The sequence below is a fragment of the Euwallacea fornicatus genome, chromosome 29 (genome assembly GCF_040115645.1).
Source record: "Euwallacea fornicatus isolate EFF26 chromosome 29, ASM4011564v1, whole genome shotgun sequence".
Lineage (NCBI taxonomy): Eukaryota > Metazoa > Arthropoda > Insecta > Coleoptera > Curculionidae > Euwallacea > Euwallacea fornicatus.
The window spans coordinates 2,736,904-2,747,671 of NC_089569.1; the positions used below are offsets into that span (position 1 = coordinate 2,736,904).

At 36.4% G+C, this 10,768-nt stretch overlaps 1 protein-coding gene across 1 annotated transcript; it reads right to left on the reverse strand.

Moving 5' to 3' along the window:
* Positions 1 to 2,542: 2,542 nt before the first annotated feature.
* Positions 2,543 to 7,016, reverse strand: LOC136347696 (juvenile hormone epoxide hydrolase 1-like). The gene is made up of 7 exons (XM_066297930.1): positions 6,770 to 7,016; positions 6,612 to 6,712; positions 4,862 to 5,201; positions 3,405 to 3,669; positions 3,209 to 3,351; positions 2,919 to 3,156; positions 2,543 to 2,870 (listed from the first exon to the last, which is right to left on the reverse strand). The coding sequence occupies exons 1-7, from the start codon at positions 6,846 to 6,848 to the stop codon at positions 2,657 to 2,659; spliced, it is 1,380 nt and encodes a 459-aa protein (XP_066154027.1). The 5' UTR covers positions 6,849 to 7,016; the 3' UTR covers positions 2,543 to 2,656.
* Positions 7,017 to 10,768: the final 3,752 nt, after the last annotated feature.

Genomic DNA, 10,768 nt, shown 5'->3' on the forward strand with positions numbered 1-10,768 from the left:
ATAGTAAGAAGCTTCGACTATTACAAAATAGGCATCAACCTCGGATTCCACCTCTTCATTATTGACAAATCTCTTTCTGCCAAAACACCATTTTAAGTTCGGAAATAGAAAATAATCTGAGGGAACTAAATCTGGCCGATAGAGAGGCTGAGGAAAAAGTTCGAAGTCAAGTTGATTGATTTTGGCTATCGCGACTGGACTGGTGCGTTGCTTTAATGAAACAAGGCATACTTTTTCGCTAAATGCGGTAGCTTTTTCTGAATTTCTTCGCTCAAATATTGCAATAAATTTATATAACATTGTCCGTTTATGGTTTTTCCTTTAAGGAGATAGTCAATAGAAATTATCCCGCAAGCATCCGAAAAAAGTAACCTCATGACCTTTGTTGCAAATGGAATAGTTTTAGCCTTCTGTGAAGTCGATTCTTCCCTTTGAGTCTATTGTTTTGACTACTCCTTCGTCTCACGTGTGAAATTATGGATCCATGTTTCATCCATGGTTATGAATTGATGTAAAACTCAGCTTTATTGCTGTGAAACTTCGCCAACCACTCTCTTGAAACGTTCTCACAACGCTGTTTTTACACAATTGTGAGTAATCGCGACATCCATCTTGCGCACAGCTTTCTCACATCCAATTCTTCAGTCAAAATGCGATGTCCAGTATTTTTTCGAATACGCATCATGTCGGCTAACTCGCGCAATTTTAGCCAACAATCTTCCAATACAGTTTTATGAATTTTCACTACGATTTCTGAAGGGGTCAGATCTGGAATATCTTTAAATGGACCACTGCGAAGCTAGTCTTCGCAGCTCATACGACGGCGTTTACACTCTGCCACTAAATATTTTTAAATTGATATCGAAGGACCAGATTCCCTCAGAGTAAAATCTAACTCCGCTCTGATCTTGGATGGATTAAGGCCTTACAAATGAAAGTATTGGATCACGTATCCATAATAAATTGTTGTCATGTTCACAAAATCTCTATAAACGTCCAGTAAAAACGGCTGCAAAACAATCATAAATCTACTTATCAGTTTAGACACGCACTTTTTAAGGTTAGGTCTTTGTAATGTATGCAAATTTTCCACAAAAAATCGCCATCTATATATCAACTCGGGTACTTCTGGAACTATCATCCCATCTGAGAATTTGCAGCCTCTATTTCCCTCGACTTCTGTATTCAATAGTGTCATAGTAGCTGAAAATAATAAACTGAATATCTAAACAATAACTGTCAATAATAACCGAAAATTCACACCTGTTCGTGCAAAATAACACTAAATCTAGGAGAAATCCATAAATAGCCTGAAGCACACTGAAAATCCAATATTGGACTCTATTGGGCATTTTTTGTCTTGAAAGGAAGGGGCAGAGTGGTGATGTAAAAGAAAAACAATGTATTTTCCTAGTCTTTCAAGTCAAAACACAACTGCTGGCCTTCAAAACCAAATAGTCAAGACGTTTTCTAAGATCTCGAGATAAAATTCTCATTAAACCTACACAAATGCCAGCATATTTCACTTACAGGGATCAGATATATCTCTATATTTTAAATTTTGTATAGAATTGCGAACAATCGAGCCGAAATAGAAATGTCATATCTTCGTAAAATAACGTTGACAAGATATTATTTCTCGATTCAGTAGTTCCATCGAACCGAATATAGACATAATGCGAAATTGCTTCCATTACTAAAGAAAAATTCCGATATCAGCAATATCGGGGCACAAGACATATTGCCATGGTAGGTTAATATTTAGATTTTTGTAAATTCCAGGAGCTTTTTGGCATTGTAATGATAATAAGTTTCCTTCAACTTCCCAAGGAATCTCGAGGAAATGAACTAGCTGAAAAAGATTACGGTGGCGATAGCTCCCGCTTAACTCGAATCAGATTTACGACTCGTTGTGTAACTACTAACTTTATGAGCAATCTTCGTGAAATTTTAACTGCATTCTATAGCAGGAAGTTTCGTAAAAATATAGAGCTTTCTTGTAAAAACTTCCGGCAGAATTTATAGTCCAATTAAACTCGGTTTAAAAAACTTGGATTCCATAACTCATAGAAATTGTAAAAGTGGTAAGCGGGTGTTTGCAGAAGCTCCACGGATTGCTTTTATTGTTATCTTAGTGTATACATGCCACAACTTTCCTATACACTTGCTTAAATTAGTTACGTGATTCACTTAATGATCTATAAAGCAATTAGGGCCCCATTAAGGAAGGGCATTATGCAGAGCGCGTTACCTGGCGAATTTTAAATTCCTCCCAGGGGATAATGAACCATATTCGTTGGACATTTTAATTAAAGTTCAGTTCAGGTCCAACATTAGTCATGTTTAAATACAGAACCCCCCGCATCGGAGAGTTTTGCCCTCAAGTAACCCCCTTTAAAACATCTTCGACAAGTTCTTCACCTAATTTAAAAATCTTACTCCCATCTCCTGATATCTAAATGAAAATAGAACGCTCTATAGTCTGCGCAAAAGAAGCTGCAGCTGAAATAGGAGCTATGTTTTACGAAAATTAAAAGCATGATTTTAAAGGAAGCAATATTTTATGTCGTAAAAGGCGTATAAAGGAAGTCGCAAATGTGGCGCCGTTTTCTTCAGGAACCCCTCGTTTTCCGCGTAAAATAATATACATAATTTATTAATCAGACTTCTTAATGTTCTCTACTTTCTCCGCAAACAAATACAAATCATTTGCAAACAAATCCGGCTCCTCTAATGCAGCAAAATGACCTCCTGTGTCATACTGAGTCAAATGCACCAAATTTTTCAGCCGTTTAGTCAAGATTGAACGAGGAGTCAAGCTCAACTCGTAAGGAAACCTGGCGCATCCTGCAGGGGTGTAGATGTGTACCCTAAAAACAATAATTATATCAAAAAATCATCTCATTATAAAAACTCACTTTTGAAGAATCATAAATTCCAACTCAAAATTTGCCAAAGCCTCAGCATAAATCCGCATGGAGCTTGTAATGGATTCCGTGAGCCAATAGATCATGATATTGTCCAAAATCTGTTCCATTGTGTACTTTTCAGTCAAAGCTCCATCTTCCCGATCCCTGAAGTACGGATTAGTGACGGTTATCACTTTTTCCAGTATATAGCCTGCCAAACCCATGGGACTTTCCCTTAAAGCCACCCCTAAGGAAGTTTCCGTATCAAAATTGTCAGAAGTACTATAAGGCGTATTTACCAACGGTATCAGGCTTAGTTCCCTGTATATGGAAATATCCAGTTTCCTCTAAAACAAACATCAAAGTATTTTGCTTGTTGTAGGAGAGCTGAACCTCATTTTCCTCATAAATCAAACTGGGCCAAAAATGTCCTATAACAAACCTAAATTTCTTCTTCAAAGCTTGTTTAAAATAATATCAAACCGGAAGACTCACATAAGGTGTGCCAAAGGGCTCCAATTCAGGCACAAAGTACTGTGCATTCCAATGATTTTCTCGGGATATCTTGCTGTTAAATGGGTGACGACGCTGCTGCCCCAATCCCCCCCATAAACATAATACCTATCAAAGCCTACAATATCCATTAGTTCCTTGAAAATTTGAGCCATGTAAGCTGGAGAGAGTCCTGGCTTCCTAGTGGCCTCCGAGAAAGCGAATCCGGGCAATGAAGGGATTATTAGCTCGAAGACAAAATTTTTACCTACAATTTCTTTTTATCAAAAAAAACCTTGAACTGACTACGCCTCTGACTTCTGAACGGTCGAAATAATCGCAGATTACCGAACAAGTTCCCTAAACTGGGAATATATCATAGAATTGGTGGTTTAGAAAGTTGATTTGAAAAAAAATGATAAAAAATTGTTGAATTTCCCCGCTACTTTTTTACGTGCCTAAAGCTTCAGGTTCCCCATTAAAGCAATAAAATTTAATGAATCATCAGAGATAATCCAGTCACCCGTAGGAATTTTTAAGCGCCTAAAATTTGATTTAATACAAGAAACCAACCCAAGTATGCCTTTTATGTTCGAAACTTTAGTCAGTATTCAGTAAAAAATCAGGATCGTCCCACAAAGGAATGTAATAGAGCTTTTTTTCTTATTTTTGATTTTATGATATGTAGGATCACGAAACCGGGCCATAATTCAATTGACCATCGACAGTTCCTAGATTTCTGTATTCGTCCTTTCCGTTCGCAATGCCGCGTCCCATACTTAAACCATTATGATAAGGCAATTATAGTGATCATCCTTGGGCATCTGGTACCCAGATGTGACCAAGCGGGGTGAGAACCCAAGTAGCAGTAAGTTAGTTAGTAAAAGAAGAGGCTGACCCGGCCAGTTCCAAAAACCGACGAGTTGAGATAAGACAGGGCTCGGTCAGCTTGCTCTTCTTTTCTTTTGTTCCTTTTTTCGTTAATAAACGCACACTTATAGCTTTATTTCTTGAACTGTGATTTCTTTAGTAGATATAACCACCATCCCATATCTACTCTAGTATTGGAGTTTGATATCCCATTAAATCCCGATACTACATGATATAGGATTAAACTATTTTAAAAATGATAAATAAATTGTCTAACTAGTTTAGCCACTTCATTTAAGTATATTTTCCGAATTACGTTGCCAAAGGGGACATAGGGTAGTGCAAGAAGATTTGAAGACGCCACATTTAAAATTTTTTTGCAAAATTTTCATCAATGTCATATGTAAAATTGAATTATTTTTTAAAGAGAATCCAAACTTGACAACCAAGTTTTTCATGAAACAACGTAAGAAAAATCATTGCAATATTGACTTATGAAAGTTTGAACGAAAACATGTAGATCTTCTACATGCCTACTGAAGTCCCACAATACAGTAAGGAGTTGAATGAAAAAACTCGAAGCTACATACCTTTTTGAGGTTGAGTCAGGCTAGGAATAACCTCATAAAACTCCCTAAAGGTGCTCAACCACCCATGCACCATCATCAAGGGTAAAACTTTCACGTTTTGCCCTTGGGTCAAATTCGGCTTGATATGCAGGAAATGCACATCCAAACCTCTAATCTGGACAAAATTGTGAGAGTATTGATTCAGGAACCGCAGTCTCTCAGTCCAGTTGTACTGGTTTTTCCAGTACTCGAAAACGTTTTGAAGAACTGTATTGTGTATTCCATAATATTGTTTCACACCTTCTAGGCTTGGATAAAAGGATTTTGTGTGATGCAGACGAAAGTTTAAGTCATCAAGGGCCTGAAAGATTGTTTGAAACTCATTGAATAGGAAATTGAACACGCAGTGTATCCCAGGTTAGATGTAATAAGAGGATAAATGGGCCAAAAATGTTTGAATTTTTGAATAACATTTGGAGATTGAACCTGTTGGGAAAAAAACCCAACATAAATCAGCGTTATCGCTGGGTACCAATTAGGCCCTAAAGACGTTGGAACTATCCCTAATACATCTGCTGCATTGCACCCCGCGATGCAGCACTTACCCTCACGTGTTTAAACTCGGCCACCGTGATGGCATTGGTTCCTTGAATTATCGTTGTCCCGATTTATGGGGGGCACCAGATAAATCTGTCAAGGGAACCAGAGAGCCACATTTGGGTTTTGACCGTGAAGATTCTTAGGAAAAAACTTTCCACCGAACTAGGGGGCGGTGTCAGTTGGGATTGGTTAAGATCTTTTCGTGGTAATCTCCCTCCAGCCCCACCATCCCTGGGACGCAAATAATCTAGGACTCCCAAAAATTCATTCTCTCAAAGACAAGACTCGCGAAAGCTTCTTCCCGTTTTGTGGACACTCTCGATCCTTGAACGCGGACTCCCTCAACATCTCTCTCATATAACTTAACTCTAAACCAGTGCTCGCGAAATCTCTCTCTCTCTCTCTCTCTCTCCCGTTTCTTGGACACTGCTCGATCCCTGAAGCGGAATACCATCAAACCTCTCTCACAACTTTACCTCAATCTCTACTCCATAACTCTTTTACAAGACACCCTTCAACCTTTATACGTATCATTCTCAAATCTCGGGCGACCCAATACCGACTCTGTAAATATATGTATAAAAAGTGTATATAAAGTTGTAAATCGTAGTGTAACTTAAAGTGATATCTATAGTAAAAGTAAATTACTTAATTCGTGCTACGGAGTTTGTATTCCCTGAACCCTTGAACCCCGTTTACAATCAATTGACGCATCAGCGTCTGGTCCTTCGAATTAATAACTCACACCAGCAAAATAGGAGATACCTCTTCGGGTGCCTTGTGAGGCAGTCGTTTCTGTTAGGCAGTGACTAAAAGCCCCTGGCCTAAACAGAACCCTACTTGTATAATTATGGTATACCAAAAATGAGTCAATCCCGTATTATATAGGGTGTTTTATCAACAAATTTGGAAAAATCATCACAACTAAAGTGTTTTTATTTTTCAAAATGTGAAAATATTCGACTAAAAAAAGTTGTTAGAATGGAATCTTACATCTCCGTACCAAATTTGAGGAATAGAAGTTTTTTTCGAAAAAAAATCTTGTGGCCACCGAAATGCTCAGACCTTTCAATATTGACTTTCTTATTATCGGGTCGACTCAAAAAATTATTTTGTCCTCTTATTACATCTATCCTGGGATACACATGAAATACTTAAAGGAAATGCTTACGCTTTGAGGGAAGTCAATTGGTTTGGTAGTGATTTTGGGGGGTTGGTTAGTAACAGGGCCACTACCCCACCATTTTTCTTCCAAAGGGGGAAGAATGTTGACTAAAAATAGAAATTCAGTTTTATTGAACTGTAAGAAGAATAACTATTTTTACTAACCTTCAAATAATTTATTGTAAACCAAAACCGCAGTTATAGCAATAATTCCAACGACAACGCTGCGAAACATCCACGACATGTTTCACTTGAAGGTCCACAACCAACTGATGATTAGATAAGTATTTTGTAAACAATCTGATTTTAAATAAGTTGAGCAATAAAATGATTTAATAGTCCGGGCTTTTCTCTCTCAATTGTAGAAGATAAAAACACATGAGGATCAAATTTACGCTAAAATTATTGTACTTTAGCTTTTTCCTGTGTTGCACCTTGACCTTAATAAATTTAAAAATAGAAGCAGTTCGTGTTTCTACCATAAAAAAATGTGTATTTTGAAGGTCTGCAGACGTACAGGGTAAATCAAAATTCAGCACACAGAGTTTAGGAATGCGTTTTTAAGGTTCAAATAAGACTTTTTTTGCTCTAAAGAAGGTTACACGAATGCTTAAGCTTCGATATATACGGTATTAAAATATTACCACTATTAAAATTCATTGTAGCCTATGACTGCGTAATTTGACACTCTTCCTCCGTTCTTCGTTAAATTTGTTGAAATCTAAGATCCTTAGAAACGATATAGGCAGAAAGATTATTACAAAAAATACAAAAAAAAACGAAGTTTAATAAAACTTAATAATAACGTGATCGAAACAACTTCGAAATTTTAAAAACCAGACGAAAGTACTACCTTTCAACTCGATCAAATTGTCAACAACTTCATCAGAAAACGCGTAAAATTGTTAAACTACACAGTCATATCCCACTATGAATTTTCATAATGACAATATTTTAACACTCTGTATATCGAAAACTAAACATTTGCAGGCCCACCTTTATAGGTAAAAAAAATCTTATTTTGATCTCAAAAATACGTCCCTAAATTTATTGCACTGAAGATCGATACACCCTGTACTCTCTATATGGTAAAACCTCATGGACTGACACCATCATCAGGCACATAAGATGTAACTGGGTTATCTATCCCTGTCTGGCATCAGTCCCTTTACATAGTAATACAGTCTGGGCCCTGCGAAATGCAAATTTATCTTGTCTATAAAGATGTTGACAGACTTGTCCTGTATTTTGTTCTATAAAAAGATCTCCCCTTGACAGTCCCCCAAAAGCCTAAAATTACGTTTAATTAGCGATGCTGAGCCAAGGGAGATATTATAGGCAAAAAAGCTGAAAAATTATACACCCTTTTTACAGATGGGAAAGAGGGATTTGTAATTTGCTACCCTGTGGGCCTAATAGGACTTGAATTTGTCATAATATAATATGGGCCTTATTAATTGCATACAGAGGTACACTTAATCCCTCCCTAAAGAAAAATCTTACTGGTGGAAAGTATATTAAATTTTCATTTATTCCAAGAGATAATGCTTATAAGGGGAAAGATAACCAAGGCGGCTCTCCCATCGCGGAACGAGGTACTTAGACTCCGAACGACGAGAAGAACAAAAGCATCGGGGGTAGTCAAATTTGCAATTTGAATAATTAAAACACGAAAGGAACGTTTTAAATACCGTCAAAATGTTATTCTTTTCCTTCACTCTTGGGGGCTTACCTCCTTATTTTTAATTCTATTGTGCGGTCCCACCAATTGTGCTTTTGAGACAATTAGCTATCCTATTAAGGGAAATAATTGACAAATAAACTTTTGCATATTTCCTATTTTCTTCGTGTTTCACAGAAATACTTAAAAAATATTTAAGACTACATGAACTTGTAAATTCTGGACGGCAGAATTACAAGAAAACCAGAATGGGCGACTAAAGATTCATCTATGCAAACATCTTTTTGTAGCTCTGTAACTCGAAAACAGTAAGAGATGGGCATAAGGCTAAGAACCATTCCTCTTGATTACAGTCTCTAAAAGGCCGCAAGTATACAGTGTTTCTTCAAGAAAGTCGAGTTTTTGGTAATAGAATGACGACAACACAAAAATGGCTCTTACACAAAGCTTTTTTTGAAGCTCTTTAACTCGTACATGATAACTGATCAGTATAGGAATATGTACAGAATGGGTTTTCTAAAAGTATAAATGCCAATGTTTTGAAAATTATGCCGGCATTGGATATATCCAAAAACACATCTGTCATAACAATATAAGGGAAGATGGTTGAGAGTATGATGAACCCACTACGTCCGACCAAGTGCACCTCAACCACCCCTAGTCATCTTTTTAAATAGAAACATGGTTGCGCAAGCATTTTCAATAAGTTCTTCAATGATACCACAGGTTCTGGAATTTCTCCTTAAAATGTATCTGATAATGCCTAAAATGCAAAATCCATGAGTAAGACACTTGCGCGTAGAAATAAGTGGTTTTCAATCAGAATTAAGCAGTAAAACTGGTAACTAAATGAAAGTTTTGTGGGAATTAAACCACATAGTCAGATTTGCTGCTCAATGTCGATAATTTTTTTATATTAATTATTCGTTTCTTTTCAGGCAAACGTACAAACAATATTCGTGTTGTTAACAAAAACATTAGCAAAAGTCACCTTTATAATTACACGACACTCATTAATAACTCGTTGACTTAACTATTCAATTGTTTATGGTTCATTTTTGAACACTGTAAATTTCAAGTGACCCCACAAGAAGAAACCCAAAGGCGTGAGATGGGGAAACCTAGGGGGTCATTCTATGGCTCCTCTCCTTCCAAGCCATCTTAGGGAGTAATTGTTGTCCAACCGCTGTCTAACGGGTAAAACAAAACATAGCGAAGCCCCCTCCTGTTGAGATTTTAGTAAATTTTCGGCCAATTGATCGTTTTCGTCTTGCTGATTCCCTAGCTTATGGATTGACAATGGCTCTATAGAATTCTCTAAAAGATCACGGTAGATTTCACCATTCAAATTACCTTCAATAAACACAGGTCTTATGATGGCATCTCCATGGATCCCAGCTCAAACATTCATTTTTTGTGAATATTGCCTTCTTTCTTCTCTCATAACATAAAGGTTTAAATCACTCTAAATTCAAAAATTGTGCCTAGTGAGAATATCATTCAAATAAAACTACACTAAAGCAAACTTTTACCAATAGTTGGGACTGGTTCGAATCATCTTCGTTCAATTCCTGATAAAGTTCAATTTTGAATGAATGAAATTTATGCAACTTTAGAACCTTTCGAACCGATGCCGTTGATAGTCCAGTTAAAGAAGATACATGACGAACAAACGAATGATGGATTTTGGAGAAATTTTCCGAGAACTTCGATTTGAATAAGCTTATCTAATATACAGTAGTGGTCAAAATTATAGCAACTTTTTAAAATTTCAAATAATTTAAACTTAACGGCTTAAATTCAAAATAGGTTTTCAAAATATGATTCTACAATAACTGTTGATGATAGAAGTATATAACAATAAAACAATATTAATTTGTATACAAAAACAAAAAAAATATATTCATTTCGACCTGGACAAAAATATAGCAACTTTTCCAACATAATTATAAAGAGTAATAAAAGTTCAACAAATTACAAAAGAATTGTTCAATAATTAATATTTTGTATAATACCCTCGCTGCTGAATAACTTCTGCACATCTTCGTGACATTGAATTCATTAAATTGTTGATGTAATTGTTATCAATACTCTTCCAGGCTTCTTGAAGTGCCTGAAATAAATCCTGTGAATTGGAATATGTATTATTTCGAATTTTATTATTCACATATTCCCACAAATTTTCTATAGGATTGAGATCAGGAGATTTCGACGGCCAAACGAGAACTTCTATCCTTTCCTCTCTTAACCATTCTGAAACAAGTTTCGATTTATGTTTGGGGTCATTATCTTGTTGGCAAATGCTTCTTAGTGGCATGGTTTCTTCAAGATATAGTCGTAAATGATTCCTGAGGATATTTCGGTACATGAACCGATTCATGCGACCTTCTATTTTGTGAAGCGGATCCATACTAAAACCAGAGAAACAACCCCAAACCATAATCGAATCTCTTCCATGTTTTACGGTTGGTAAAACAAACTTT